Source organism: Nelumbo nucifera, chromosome 7 (assembly GCF_055504915.1).
Source record: "Nelumbo nucifera cultivar China Antique chromosome 7, China Antique-T2T, whole genome shotgun sequence".
In the NCBI taxonomy this organism is placed as follows: domain Eukaryota; kingdom Viridiplantae; phylum Streptophyta; class Magnoliopsida; order Proteales; family Nelumbonaceae; genus Nelumbo; species Nelumbo nucifera.
Genome location: NC_142655.1, coordinates 14,082,311 through 14,098,776, shown reverse-complemented (window position 1 = coordinate 14,098,776; position 16,466 = coordinate 14,082,311). Strand labels below are relative to the sequence as shown.

At 39.2% G+C, this 16,466-nt stretch overlaps 1 protein-coding gene across 7 annotated transcripts in view; it reads right to left on the bottom strand.

Moving 5' to 3' along the window:
* Window positions 1-16,466, bottom strand: part of LOC104611349 (protein SABRE-like) — a 132,552-nt gene that overhangs the window by 84,359 nt on the left and 31,727 nt on the right. For all 7 annotated transcript variants that reach the window (XM_088891685.1, XM_088891688.1, XM_088891690.1 and 4 more), the window contains one exon: window positions 7,743-7,965. In XM_088891685.1, the coding sequence (XP_088747811.1) occupies window positions 7,743-7,965 (223 nt within the window). The remainder of the gene's footprint in view (window positions 1-7,742; window positions 7,966-16,466) is intronic.

The following is a 16,466-nucleotide window of genomic DNA, read 5'->3' as shown; positions in this document are numbered from 1 at the left end:
TTCTACAATTTCCATTACCTTAATTTGATAATCCAAGACAGTGGAAATATTTTAGAGGATGTCTACTATACAACTAAAACTAGGTGAATGAAATGGAAAGGTGCATCCAAAGTGTTGTGTGATTGGATAGTGGCAAACAGGTTAAAAGTAACTAAGATGCCAAGGCCATCAATGCTGTATACACGGAAACTGGAACAAGCTTCAGAATCTTACACAAGTATGAGTTGTCAGACTTGAGGAGCCTATGAAGATAAGATTCAGGGATTCGGCTGCTACACTTAGTTTTCAGTTACACTTTTAATGATAAATTTTTATGGTATATAAATAATGGGATAATTGTTGAAAAATAAAAATACTAAACCTAGATGCAAAAATCAGTGCAAGCAACAATAAGCAAATAGAGCAATTATACTAAATTATCATGCATTACATATCTACCATTCATGTCCAAATTTCCCCCTAAAAGTTTGAGGTTTTTAGTCACATATTACAGATATGACAAAAAGAAGACTGCCCTTGAGTGCTAGTCGATGTCAGTCTCCAGACACATCCAACATGGGTCCAGCGCCCATTTTGAAGTGAAAGTGTAACATAGAAAGAAACATGTCAAAAAAATAAGTAGATCAAAAATGTCCTGATGGATGAAAGGAAAAGATGGAAAGGATTAAATTACAAATGAGTGTATTCATAGGAATATAGGAGTAGAGGTAATAGGTGATAAAATGAGAGAAAGTAGACTAAGAAGTTTTTTTTTTTTTTTTTTGCTAGTGATTAAAACTGTATTGAAGAAAATAAAAATAAATATGAAATCTTTTTAGACATTGCAACCCAAGAAAAACCTTTGCCACTCCCAGATAGACAAAATGTATGTTAGCCCCTATAAAAACAAAAAATAAATACATATTACTGAAAAGTGAAAACTTGTAATTCAATAACTTGGCCTCTTACATGTCAAACTGTAAAGCATCCTGTCAGCCAACGTATACACTAGATCAAAATAAACGCTATTCACCAATAAGTCTCTTAAGAACGCCTAGGAAGGTTATCTCTTACCCCTTCTGATTCTACTGCTACCTCTAATGCTTCCAGTGGAAGCTCTAGTGGTTTAGGTAGCTCAAACTATTTTGTGTGAAAAAACTAAATAAATAGAAAACAAAGGTTAGGTCCTTATCCAATCTACCCTCCCAATACCTCAGATAGCTAGGACCAACATTGGGTAATGGACTTTTTTTTTTTTGAAAAAGGTACATGATATCTATTAAAGGGGCAAACCAGGATTATCTGGAGTAGGTGGTGTTTTTAGAAACCATAAAGTAGACATCTTAACAATATATACAGGTATCATTGGTCAAGGAGATTTGATCAAGGCATAGCTATTTGCATTGTTGCAAGGACTAAAGCTAGGAAGAACACTCAATTATAGGAACTTCATTGTTGAAGAGAACTCAAGGATAATCATTGGATGGATGCAGAATAACAGTCTAGGACCTTGATGCCATAGGCATATATTAAAGAAAATAAACAATTAGCAAGGGAGCTGACAGCCACTTTGACATGGATAGATAGATCGATAAATTCCATTGTGGATGGACTAACAAGACAAGAGGTCAATAGGGATCGACTATATTGGGGTTTCACTCATAAGGAAATACAATATTAAATATAAAAGAAAAAAAGGAATAAAGGAAAAAGGGACAAAAGGGATAGGGAGATTATCTTTTGTAGCATATGGGGCATAAAGAATCTGTCTCTTGCCATAGCTTTTCTGAATATGTCCGCCAATTGAAGGTTAGAAGAAACAGGAGGAAGTGAGATGTGGTATGTAGTAAGGAGATCCCAAATAAAGTGACAATGTACTTCAATATTCTTCGCCCTCTCATGGAAAACTAGATTAAGATTAGAAGTAATCTTGGTTGTGCTAAGATCATTAGCCAATGAGGGGACAGTAGATGATTCATCAATATAGAGATGGTGAGACATATCGAAGTAGACGTTCAAAAACTAGGGAAGATGGATGAGAGAATGCGTCTATTGGAAGCAAGCCTAGTAGGAAGGTTTGTTGGGTAGATTTAGAAGTCAAAAAGGTGGAATTCTGGGCGGTGTTAGAATGGGGGAAAGAGAAATTGATGGGAGTAAGGAAGCTGAATGGAGATTTATTTCTGTTCATGTTCCATAGCAAGGAGTTGGAAAAGCTCATACTAAGCCGGGAACTGGCAAAGGAGAGAGAGATTGACCTTCGCTTAGACTGGTGGTTTCCGGCGGCAGGGGCTCTGTCAACACTGAGAAAGAAGAGAGCTGTTTGGATTGACATGGTTGGAATTCCTTTACATGCATGGAGCTTAGAAACCTTTGAGGTGATAGGAAACCACCATGGAGATTTCTTGAAGTTTGACGACAAAAAGAGATCTTGGGACAGGCTGGACCTGGCAAGGATATTGGTGGCAGTGGAGGAAATTGCAGACACCCCAAATATCATGAACTTGAAATTTGCAGGTGAACTATACGAGCTAAGGGTGCTGACGGAGGGAGAAGATTTCATGTTTCTCAGTCGGAGAGGTAATGGAAACCCAACTAAAGTTGATTGGGGGAAGGAAAAGGATCAACACTCTCAGCCGGAGCAAGGGAAGGAGGCAGGGGAGGGGGAGTCGAACTGACAGCTGAGAGAGGAAGAGAAAGGGGAAGATGAATTGTCAAAGGGTAAGATGGAGAGCTCTCTTTGGGAAAAGGCAAATGCGTCTGACATGGAAAAGGGAGTTATGAGGGGGTGGGTAAATGAAAGGGCAGAACAAGTTCAAGGAGAAATTGGAGAGAAAACTCTGAAAGGAAGGCGTTAGGGAGGTATTATTAAGTGGGGTCCATAGTAATGCAAGAAACTCAAAGAAAACACACTCCACGAGCTTAGGCGTGCAAAAAAGGAAGGTCTTGAATGGAAAAAAGAAGTTCAAGTCCACAAGATTCCAAGGCTCGAAGAGAAAAGCGGGGAGGGATGAGTGGGTTTGGGTAATTACGAAGTTCAGGAAGGACGGGAAAGTAACGAAATAAGTCAAAAGAGGGAAAAGGAAGAAAAAAGAGTTTGGCTCTTTTGTGCAAAGCAAAGAATCAGGAGATTTATGGGAGAAGGTTTCAGACCAAAGAGAGGTTGAAGAAAGCCTCGAAATCCCAAAGAAGTTGAACACGAGTCGGCAGGAACAGGCATTGAACTCGACACATCCAGCCGAAAGTGAGAAATTTAGAGATGATGGTTGTTTAGTTGCTGGGAATTCACAAAAGAATAGAGGAGTGATAGTAGAGAAACAATTAGAGGCTACAACCCAGCCCGAATATGTCGTTGAAATGACCATTTCAGAAGATGTAAGTTCCATTGACCCCTCTCTTTGTAGTTCTATTCTCTCAAGGAAAGAAGAAGGTGCAGTTGGAAGGAAGAAAGATCAGGCTGGTGATAAACGAGGAAGTGAGAAGAAGAGGAAGCGGCAGGGGGAGACAGAGGACAGTATTTTGCAAAATAAGGTTTATAATAGGAGGAGGATCTCGGGGTTAGGCCAGAGGAGTGAGGCAGAAGGAGCTGTTAGCAGAGACGGGGTTTGAAACAGTAAGTTCAGGAGAGGTAGTTGGAGAAAAGGAAGCAGAGGGGGAGCCTGAGAAAGGAAGGGATAAGGTAATTGAAAAAAGGAAGTTGGAGCTGAGTAAGATAGTTGACCCAGAGGTTACAGTAGGGAAATCTCTAGGGCTAGTTTTCTGGGGGAGAAGGTTTCGCCAGAATTGCTTTTGAACAACTTGAAAAAAAGAGAAGGGAGAAGCAAAAAAAGAAAAAAGCTGGAACGAAGAAGGGGGAGGAGGACTAAACCACAGCAGAAGAGTGATTGCAATGTTTGGAATCGCAGCCAAGTCGAGAGGGGGGGGGGAGGTCCAAGTCAAAGTAGAATAGTGATTGCAATGTTTTGAAATGAATCCAAGTTGAGAGAAGGGGGAGGAAAACCAAGCCACAGTAGAAGAGTGATTATTGTGTTTTGAAATGAAACCAAGTTGAGAGGGGGGGGGGAGGACCAATTCTAAGCAGAAGGGTGACTGCAATGTTTTGTAATGTAGCCAAGTTGAGAGGAGGGATGAGGAGGAATCTGTTGAGTTGGAATGTTTGAAAGGTTAGGGGGTTAAGGGAGAGAAATCGGTGGTAGAGGAGAAGGATTGAGATGAGAAAGATGATCTGTTTGAAGAACATGGTTAAGATGCAGTGTTCGGGGGCTTTACTTTGTTCCCTCTTATTTTTGTGCTCTTGTTCTTGTTTTTTCTGTATGTTGGTCGGGTGTTATCTTAATACCTGGAAGGCACTTGTATTTGACCTGGTCTTTTATTTTTAATAAAATTTTCTTTTTTTTTCTCTATCATTCTTCTTTCTTTCTGGTCTTCCTATCTGGAGAAAACCTATCTTATTTTTTTTCTCTATCATGGGTCCTACCACTTGATGGTTGAGTTGAAAACATGAGAGCTGATAAGAAGAAAACCTGTCTGGTTGAGGCTAGGCACCATCATTTCATGATTTTCCTCACTTTCTTTTGTTGAGAGGAAGCTGTTAACTTGGAACAGCCACCAACCCTCACCCACTATAGCAAGAGTTTGGAAGATTTTCTCTCAACATTTGTCAATATTGTAGTTGGAATATTGAATTTCCTAGAAGCAAAGGATTTCTAGGCAGTTTGGAATGCTGGTTTTTTAGTGCCCCATAACCCTTCAATCCTAGAAGTTTTTATCTCAATATATCAATGGTTTTGTGTGTGTGTGTGTGTGTGTTTAGAGCTATGTAATTTCATCTCTGAAGAAATGGAATTCTAACTTCTTTGGTCAGGGTGGAACCTAAGATGGATATTGGTTTTGAAAGAAGATTCCTGACCTCTTGTTTTGGGGATTGTGGTGATTACAGATTCTGTATGGCTTCTTTTATGCTCTTAAGCTCGGTGTAGGAAATATGAAAATATTATCCTTGATTTGGATTGCTTTTACTCGTGTCAAAACACCCTTTAACTATTTTTATTATGTCATATTTTGTAAGGATTTTTTTAGGTTTGTTTGCTCTTGAATCTTTTTAAGTATATATGAATAACAAAATTGAATTGGGATTATTTCTGATTATTTTTATCAAACCAAATTCGAATTCATTTTTTATATCCATCTGATATCAAACCGAATCCAGATTATTAGGTATTCTTTGTCAAATCAAATTCAGATATTCCACTATCCAAATTTGATTTGACCCTTTTGCAACCCTATCTGAAACAGGCCTAACTGAGACCACTGCAATCAATTTAGATTTAGAGTGCAGACCTTCAAAGTGATTAAAAGAACATTAGTTCATGAGGCCTGGCTGGGTCAACCAACACAATAGAACACAACTGAGGTCCATCTCACACTTTTTAGAACTAACATTTAAAACCTTTTCAACAGTGACCTCACTTGGGATCTCTTACACTCCTGCTGGTGGTTTACCATGTGAGGTTGGTGCAAGATACACAGACAACACATCACTTTCCAGAGATTTGCAAAACCAGAAACTGAATAGCCTTCTTCTCTACTAACTCCAAGACCTCCTGTGACCTCAGCTGGCCTGAGATATCCTCCATCTCTTGAAACAATGCACAGGGAGCAACTCCATTAAGTAAGGACTTCATTCTTGCTGCTACTTGGAAAGAGCTTTGCTTCAAGGACCTATCCCTCTTCTGAACTTGAAATGAAAATCCCTCCTCTTGGGTATCTGTCATCAAAACCCATCCTCCTTTCCACCATTGTTCTTAAAAAATTGGTTTCCTTTAAACCAATGAAATTGGTTTACAGATAACTACTAATGATTTGTTCCAAATAAAAATCCTCACAGCTTTCATATTCCTCCACCTGAGATTGGCTGTATCTGTCTCAATGAAACCACCAAGGGAACTCCGGATCTCAATGAAGGTGGAGAAAGACCAAGCATTACAAGGGATCCCAAAGACTCTCACCTACCACCAAGCATAACTTTCAGGACTTCTCACAGTACTCACCAACTCCATCCAACACCAAAATAAGCTGGTAACAGTTGAAAGTCTTTCAACCAAAATTAAGGATCACCAGGGTCTTAAATCCCAACAACAGGATGAATAACATGAGTGCTCCACACAAAACTCTGATTTCTGAGTAATGAAGACGCTACCATCCCACTGAAACCCAGCATTTGAACCTCCATACTAAAGATTAGAGAAGACCCCACCACCCGGACCCTCTCATCCCCTTATTCTACAAATCACAGGAGAAGCAGCATCTGCCATCAGCTTCTAGAGAGATTAAGATGGTTCGTGCATATGTGCATATAAAACCACACACCAAACCAACAAGAAGTGATGCACTGCCATTCTTCTTTGACAACAACTTGAGTCACCTAGTTCTCAGTTCTTCTTTTTCATCCCCATAATCACCTCACCTTCACTGAACTTTGAAAACTACAAATATATATACTCACACACAACCATACTAATGGAATTGGATATATGAAGTGAACCATACTCCCAAGGAGATCTTTATTTTTTTTGCATCCTACTAATTTCTTAAAACCTCAATCATGGTATTACAGTAAGTGTTTGACCTAGGGTACCTCCAAGGCAGATATTAAGATATTTGAGGGGCCATTCAAATGTTTCGCACTTCATAATCACTGCACAAATACTTAACTCTATAATCCAGATTTATTCAACAATAAACTCTTATTAGGTAAACTTTCAAGTATCAAAATCCTCTTGAGTTAATTAATGATACTTCTCAGATTCCTTACCTGCAAGTTTTAGATGGTAGAGAACTAATCTTCCCCTTCTGACCCTAAAACCTCTATACAGATTGTGCTTATACATTTAATAGATTAATCTACTCAGAACAACTTTTAGAGGAGCATAAATAAAATGCAATAGCATCCCCCTTTGTCTAAGTCCCTTTTAACTTTAATAATCAATTAGACAAAATCTCATGGGGTTACAATAACTTCAACACTTCTTAGGTCTTCATCAAAAGGAATTTGGATATAATCCTATAGCAACTCCAAATCAGGCTGATCAGTCTAAATTTCCTAGAACCTATGACTACAGGTTCTTTTTTTTCTAGAGTAAGGACCCAAAATTCCTTAAAAATAAGAGCTATGAATTTGAAATTTATACTTTTGTTCATTATTCCCCTAGAATGAAATTATTCAGGAATTGCCACTTAGTGCAGTTTAATCTTTAACAAACATTTCTCGCTGGACTTCATGATGAAGCAAGTCCAGCCTAGTGTTTTATCCATACCCTACATGTCAACTATAGATGACAGTTTTTGATAAGTTGAGCTTGTTTTTTTGTTTTAAGACCCATTCTATTTTGCACATTTTACTTTCTTTCATTAATAAATAATTTTATATTTATCAATAAAAATAAAATCTGAAATTCTGGTCCATCCATCCATTAAAAGAAAGGCTACCACTAGTTCCCTGCTAAATCTTTGAAGTTAGACTCCACAGCGACATGGTCCATATCTCAAAGGGTGGGAAGATTTACTTAATTCAAAAGGTACAAACATAAAGGATTATAATTCAAGAAATGATCAAATAGAAATTTAGAAATTATATCAACAACTAAATCATAATAACAGAACTGCTGAAAGGCAAGATTCAAGAACTTAAGCCATAAGGTGAACATGGCTGGAAGGACAAGCAGTATACACTATCTCATCTTAGTTTGACATAAAGGTCCACTAACCTTTTCTGGAAACACAATAGTGTGCTTTTTAAGTGACAAAAGTGCTTTTTGTTTCTTTTGTGAATCTTTAGCTGGTCCAGAGTCCACAATAGGTTCTCCAATTGTATCTGCCTGAAGAAAGGTTTCTGATGGAGTCTTTTTTCTGAGAAGCAAGTCCTCATTTAGGTTCACAATGACTTCTCTAATTGTAATATCCATATTCTTGGTAATGAAACCAGCATCCCTGTTGCCAAAATAAGTAAATAAAGCATTATTAGTTCACAGACAAATCAATGTTATGAAGACTGTTGTAAAATATAAATGCAAAAAGTTTTCTACAAATAAACCGTTTATTTTTTGTTTGATTAATAACATAAAACTTCATTAGACTATAGAGAGTTCTTGAAACACAATACAAAGACAATAAACAGAGAAAATTATAGCCCAAAAGTGTACTAAAACCCATTCTTCTTCGAAGACTATTCCTCATTACCAATCCCTTACATGTACATCAAATCCCAAAATGAAACCACCCCTCAAGGAATAGAATTCCCCCAATATAGCTCCCGTTCTGAACTTTCACCTAGCAAAACTATCAGCCGATGAATTAGCAGATCTCCTTATCCAAATGAATGAGCTTTTCACTCTAGATGCAAGCGCTCATGCTTCTCTAATGGAATATATCTCATTTTCCAAGGTCTTCTTCACATTTCAGCCAGCTAATAAACCACCTTAAAGTAACCCTCCACTTCTAATCTTTGGAAATCCAAAGAAACCACTAAAATCAGTCCAATAAGAGAGAATATTTACTACAATGGCCATCCCATGTCCAGTCACACTTAAATAGACATAAACAATGTTTCCATCAGAATTCCTAAAAACTTTTAAACTACTCCTATGCCTGAATTTCCTAGATTTCAAATTCAGCACCCATCAAAATTCAGTTTCATTGCTCCTTGGGAAGGAGAACTCCATTCCTGCAATTTAACCTATCTTCTTGAAGATGTGGATATCCCATGCCTTTGATTTATTGATAGAGTCAAAGTGGACCGACTTTGTTAAGTTTTGAGAACATGTGGTTCATACATCAATCCTTTTTTTCTGGTAGAAAACTGTTAAACATTGTTATATCATGAAAACAATGAAATATATAAAAGATCCCAGGCATCCCCCATTATAGGCTGGCAATCCTCCACCGATCCCAAAGAGTTCCCAGATCTTTGAAGCCAAGAAAAGTTCTGCATTTAATTCCCTTGCCAACTGACTTATCTCCCTCATAGTATTTTGTATTGTCATCATCCTAGACTATAACCATTCAGCCATCCAACCACCATCTTTGAATCACCTTCCACCATTACAATTCGTAAGCTTAGTTATCTACCCACTTAAACCATGGAAAACTGCTAGCACTTCAGTTCTTGTGGAGAGTCTCCACACCCCACCAACCCCAAAACCCATGAGTGGTGGACTAAATCTCTGGAAGGTGAATGTATGGGCTTCAAATTTTGTAGGAAACTGCAACTAAGATGAAAGTATGGAAAGAAATTTGGCAATGTAAATGGGAGAAAACAATAATCAAAGCACAAATTCAGGAATTAGACACAATATTGAGGTTGACAGAACTTCAAATGAAATGAATATGATAAGGACAGAAGATAGCACTTGAAAGAGCAATATGATTTGATCATTAAGGAGAGGAGATATGTTCAAAGTAGAAACCAAGATGAAAATGCAAATATATTAAAAAGGGAGATGGCAGAACCACATCTTTTCACTCCTTGTCATAGCTGAAATAGAAAGAATTTCTATTTAGACTAGTAATAGATGATGTTGAATTAACAATTTAACATCACCAGATGAAATTGAAATAGATCCAATTAACAATTTAACATCACCAGATGAAATTGAAATAGACCCAATTAACAATTTAAAAAATAAAACCTTGCTAGGAATAGAATGCGCCCCCCCCCCCAAGAATGCATGTTGAAGGCTGGGAATCATTCAAATGTCAGCATACCCAGTATCAAATATGGAAAGGCCTTTGAGAAAGAGGGAATTCAGAGCCATCTTCCAGATGGACAGAAATAAATCCTTTAGGTCAGATGGTATTTCAATAGGATTTTATCAAGAAGATCGGGAGATAATCAAGATTGATTTATTAAGGGCTTTTGATAGATTTCACTTAAAGAGAATAGTGAATACTGGTACGAATACAACCTTCATAACACTAGTTCCTAATAAATTAGAATTGTGTCACCCAAGGAATTTTGATAAGCTTGACAATAGCTTCTATAACATAACATAAAAGACCGGCTAATTGCATCACTGTTGCATTATCTAAACAAAGGGTATCTAGGAATAAGTTTTTCTGGCTCAGCTTTAACGTTTTATTTTGGGGAGAGAGTAATTTTTTATGCTCTTTTGAATATTTTGTATACTTGTACGTATTTGTTTACATAATTAATAAAATTGATGGTTACTTATCAAAGAAAAACATAAAAAAGTTCTGTCTATGAGTTTAAGAAAGGTTTTTAACTGTCTCATATCCCCTCCCCCCCCCATCAAGGAGCTTTTGTACAAGAGAGACAAATTATAAAACAGATTAGTATAGCCAACATATGTTCCATGAGATGGTAATGACTAGCAACAATGGATTTGTATGTAAATCATATTTAGAAAAGACCTATGATAGAGTTGGTTGGTCATTCTTAGATTGGGTGCTTCAAAATTTTGGCTTTGGAAATAAATGGAGATCTTGGATTAGGTGCTCTATTAAGAAACATACTACTCTATCTTGGTTAATGATTCCTAGTTAAGTGTGGTCTCTGACAAGGAGATCCCCCCTCACCCTTACTATTCATGCCTCTGGCAGATGTATTCAATAGATGCATTAAAATCAGATACGGTAGGGTTAATTAGGGGTTTAGAGTAGGCTTGGAGAAAATACCTGCCTCCAACCTCCAATTTTCTGATGGCATCAAGATTTTGTGCCAAGATTGGGGTGAGTAAGGAGAAGTAAATCCTTTGGCAAGATTGACAAAGGCAATTTGGCAAGATTAAACCTAGAGAATGAAACCATGGAAAAATACTCTGCTATCCTAGGTTGTTCAACCTCTTTTTAGCCAATAAATTATTTGTGGTTACCTTTACGAAGAAGCACTAGATCATTATATTTCTAGGGCCCCAAAATTGAGAGATACACTAAAAGATCAGCCTCTTGGAAGAGAAATCATATCTTTCAATTAAAAAATCAAGTTTTCAACCTCCTGATGTGTTTTTATCCTCAATTTCAAAGTGCCCATAAAGGTGATTAAGATCCTGAATGTTAAAATTCAGGTCTGCCTTAGAGTTCGACCGGACTGAGTTCAGCTATGTAGAAGAAGAAAAAGTGATAAAGAAAAAGAGAAAGAGAGAAAGAGAGAAGAGAGAATTCTGGTTCGAACTGAAAGAGTCAACTTGACTTCTCCCAGTCGGCCAGTAAGTATTTATATTATTATTAAACATGATTGAAAAGACCTATGTGCCCTTACTTAAGTTAAGAGCACATGTTTCAACACAACATTACAGATCAGCAACATCAATCAACGTATAAAGACAGAAATACCCCTACGCTAACACTCCCCCTCAAGCTGGGAGTATATGATATATACTCACCAACTTGTTACATATGTAGTCCACTCTTCCCCGACTCAAGCCTTTTGTAAATAAGTCAGCCCACTAATTTCCTGTATTAACATGTGTAGTGTCTAGCTCTCCATTCAGCACCTTCTCCCTCACAAAGTGACAGTCAACCTCAATGTGCTTGGTTCTTTCATGAAACACTGGATTAGAGGAGATATGAACTGCAGCCTGACTATCACAATATAGCTTCATTGGAGTGTTAATGTTGTACCCTACTTCCTGTAGAAGGTTCCTTAGCCACACTAATTCACAAGCGGTATGCGCCATAGCCCTATATTCTGCTTCTGCAATGCTTCTTGTCACAACCGTCTGCTTCTTACTTTTCCATGTCACCAGGTTACCTCCCAGAAATGTGCAATAGCCTGTATTAGACCGCCTAACAGACATAGAACCGGCCCAATCAGCATCAGAATACCCTTCTATTTCAAGTTTTCCCCCGCTCTTGTATATCAGACCGCGACCCGGGGCCCCTTTTAGATACTTCACAATTCTCAGAACCGCATTTCAATGAGGAATCAGAGGTTTTTGCATGAACTGGCTTACCACACTAACTGCAAATGAGATGTCTGGTCTGGTAATGGTTAGGTAGTTCAGTTTGCCCACAAGTAGTCGGTATCTGCCAGGGTCTTGGTATTTGTGTCCATGGGTGTTTCAACTGGTTTGGCACCCAACTAGCCTGTTTCTTCCAGCAAATCAAGCACATACTTCCTCTGGCACAGGTTAATCCCATACTTGGATCTCGCTACCTCTATCCCCAAGAAGTATTTCAGTTTACCCAGATCCTTTGTTTGAAAGTGATCCTGCAGATAAGTCTTCAGCCTGTCAATACCAATGTTATCATTCCCAGTAATAACAATATCATCTACATACACCACCAATAGTATTTTTCCTCCTAGAGAGTCATGACTAAATACAGAATGGTCAACTTTGCACTGTTTCATGCCAAACTTCTTTACCACCTCACTGAACCTACCAAACCATATTCGAGGAGACTATTTAAGCCCATATATAGCCTTCCTTAGTCTGCACACCTTACCATCCTCCCCCTGAGCAACAAACCCTGGAGGTTGCTCCATGTAGACCTCCTCGAGTAAGTCACCATGCAAAAAGGCATTCTTGATATCAAGCTGATATAGTGGCCACTCATACATGGCTGCAAGAGAGATCACAACACGAACTGACCCTATCTTAGCAACTGGTGAGAAGGTCTCTGTGTAGTCAATGCCATAGGTTTGGGAGTACCCTTTTGCAACTAATCGCGCTTTCAGGCGTTCAACACTATCATCAGGCAGATACTTAACCGTATAAACCCACTTACAACCAACAGCTTGCTTCCCAGGAGGAAGAGCAATGAGGTCCCAAGTATGATTATGATGAAGGGCTGAGAGTTCTTCATGGCACGACACCACCTTGGAGAGGCAAGGGCTTCTTGGACATCTTTAGGAACAATAACTGATGATAACAAGGTAACAAACTAGCGATGGGAAGCGGAAAGGTGAGTAAGAGAAACATAATTAGAAATGGGATGAAGGGTGCAAGTCCGTTTACCTTTCCGCAAAGCAATGGGTAGATCAATGAGTGCACTTCCTTGGGCCTGAGCTACGTCCTCTACCACGGGCTCCCCCCTGAATCTCTGCTCCCAATACGACCACCACCACGATTATAAGTAGACCCACCATTGCCACTTCGGCCATATGCAGAACCACTACCACCACCACGACCAAACTGAGCTCCCCAAGCTACACCTCTACCACCACGGCCTCTCGATGCAGCAAAGGCAGATCTATCTGAGATATTAGAGTTCTCAGTAGATCCAATAGAAATCCTCCGAAGTCGAGCAAATACCTCTTCTAGGGACGGAAGAGCTGATCCCCCTAATATCTGAGCCCGTATTGGTTCATATTCAGACTTTAGTCCCACCAAAAATCTAGTCACATCAAGCTGCTCTCTCTGTTGTTGCTGAATCTTGACATCAGAAGTGAGAGGATGATAGACATTCAACTCATTACGTATGTTCCTCATGTTGGCATAGTACTCCTCAAGACTCTGATTGCCCTGTTGCAGATTAAAGTACTCTTGATAAAGCTGATAAACCTTGGTTGTATTGTCCTGCCCCGAATACAATTTCTTCGCATGGTCCCACACATCTTTGGCAGTATCAAAGAACATGAAGTTCACACTAATCCTGGGTTCCATACTGTTCCACAACCATGTGATGATCTGAGCGTCCTCTTGCTCCTAGTCTTCATACTCGTGAGAGTCAGAGGAGGGTTTCTCCTCTCTGATGTGTTTTACCTTCTTCTTTGCCTTCAGAAAGACTTCAACGGATTTAGCCCAAGGCACATAATTCTCTCCATTTAACTTAATGGAGGTCATCTGAACATTCAGGTAGTCTGTAGGCACCATCACACTAGGTTTATAATCATTATTGTCTCCCATTATGTTATCACCAATTCTGCACACTTGCTGAATTCTATTATCACTGAGATCTGCACACTACACACCACTAGGAAACACCTGTCACACTGATTGCAGCACTAATTGTTGCTGGAATGTGTGCTCTTTACACCACAAACCCTAGATCACACCTGTCACACTGATTTCAGTACTTGTTGTTGCTGAAAAGTGTGCTCACACCACAAACCCTACTCCTACAACTACCTGAAATCTCACCACTATATGATCATATCTCTTCCTTCAACATGCACAAAGAAACCAGCATAAACCCTAGCACTTACTGGCTGAAACCCTAGCAAATGGTCTGAAACACACCTCCTATTTAATCCATAACAGATATCATGCACTGAAATCTCTTACCTTATCGCTGAAGTAACACCCATGCAAGCAGGAGAGCAGTCCACACACAACAGCCGCTTCACACACAACAGCCACTGCCCACACAGTTCGGCCCTCTATTCTTCCTCTACTAGGAGAGGGCGATCTCAGAAATCACAGCAACCGACCACATACGACCTGACTGGAGGCATAGAGACCCCCAAGGGAAGAGGGCGATCACTCCTTTTCAGCCCTTTCCCTTATCTCCAATCGAACACAAAAAAAAGAGGAAAACCCTAGATAGGGTGCACAGAGAATGAACCCTAGGCAAGCAGAAACTAAGGCAGATTTAACCTAGCTCTGATACCATGTTAAAAATCAGGTCTGCCTTGGAGTTCGGCCTGACTGAGTTCAGTTATGTAGAAGAAGAAAAAGTGATAAAGAAAAAGAGAAAGAGAGAAAGAGAGAAAGAGAGAAGAGAGAATTCTGGTTCGAACTGAAAGAGTCAACTTGACTTCTCCCAGTCGGCCAGTAAGTATTTATATTATTATTAAACATGACTGAAAAGACCTATGTGCCCTTACTCAAGGTATAAAGACAGAAATACCCCTACGCTAACACTGAAAAATTATGAGGAATTTCCTTTAGGAACTAGGGGGCTGAAAAGAAAAAGGATAGTTTAATCAATTGAGGGATAGGGTGCAAAAATAAAGAATAAAGTAGGCTTTGGATGGGTAGATTAGCTTTGAAAAATACTTCTTTGTTGGTCAAATGACTGTGGAGATTTCCTGTCAATTCTGACAAGTAGTGGCACTTGGTAATCAGAAGTACCCATGGTCTTCATACCAATGGATAGGATGCAAACCTGGTAGCTAGAACTACTTTGGCTTCACCTTGGAAATTCATCCACTCCATCCCTGACATTTTTTTAACAGTTCAACAGATAATACCCAAGGAACGGTAATATGATAAGATTCTAGGAGGATCTCTTCTGAGGAGAGACTCCTTTGATGCATAGGTTCCATAGATTGTGCTGTGTCTTCATACAAAATCTCACTTTAAACTGGTTTATATCTTCCTACAATGCACTCACCTCTCTTGGTATTTTGAACTCCATAGAGGGCTTAGAGATAATGAGGCCTTAGAGGCCAGGTCATGCAGCTCTTGGTAGGGTCTGTTTGGTTGATTAATGTCTTTTTTATTTTTCTGATTATTGTACTTCACTTACAGAGGGCACAAGGGTCTTTTCCCCTTTTATTTTAGTCACCCTATATATACTAATAGAAGCTGGCACCGCCAGCACTGTTCCATTGCCAATCTCTTCTCTTCTCTTCTCCCTTCTCTCTTCTTCTCTTCTCTTCTCTTTCTCTTATTTCTGGCTGGCCACACTGTCAAGATGGTATCAGAGCAGGAATACTGACTGAGACAACAGATTGAACAAGCTTCCTTCCTTTTCCAACTTGCTGAATCTGAGCGGAACAGAGATCTGAATCGGGGATGAAGAAAACAGATCTACAACTGGTACAGTCCTCCCTTTTTTCTCTTCCTTACCCTCCTTGGTCGTGTACCAAGTGAAAAAACCAAATGAATCTGGGCAGCTGAATGCTGTCAGACCTTTGTGAGGTTTATAATTCTTGTTTTTTGGGATCGTGTGATCCTGTTCCTGTGTTAAGGTGACTGTAGGTCAAGGACGACCTGTTATCTCAATTTTTTGGCTTGATTATAAGTGTTAAGGATCTCTCCTGATGATTAATGTTCTTAGACATTCTGAAAGGCTGGTAGGTTGGGACTGTTAAACCGTACAGGTCTGAAATCTGCCGAATCTTGCCTTTTTTGTCCAGAAATTGGTACTGTTTGTGCTCAGACTGTTTTCAAACCCAAGTGTGTGGGTGTGGACTGAGTACGTGTGTGGAGCAATTTTGTTTTTGGAGTAAGGAGGGATCCTAAGTCCGGTGTTTGGCACTGATTGTATGTTTTGACCATGTCATCGGAGAATTCTGCTACTTCGGGGGTTTCAGGAAACCATAATGGACTGAATGGGGGAATGGATATGAGTTTTCCCATGACTGTAATCCCCTTCGATGGACTAAACTACCTTGAGTGGTCTAGGGGAATAAAACTCTACATTACAGCTAGGGGAAAAATAGGATACATTAATGGGAAAGTGAAGGAACCGAAGGGTGGAAGTGCTGAATATGATAGGTGGAACCAAGAAAATAGTATGGTTATGTCATGGCTTTTGGTTTCCATGTTGCCACAAGTAAGAAAGACATTCATGTGGGCTGAAAC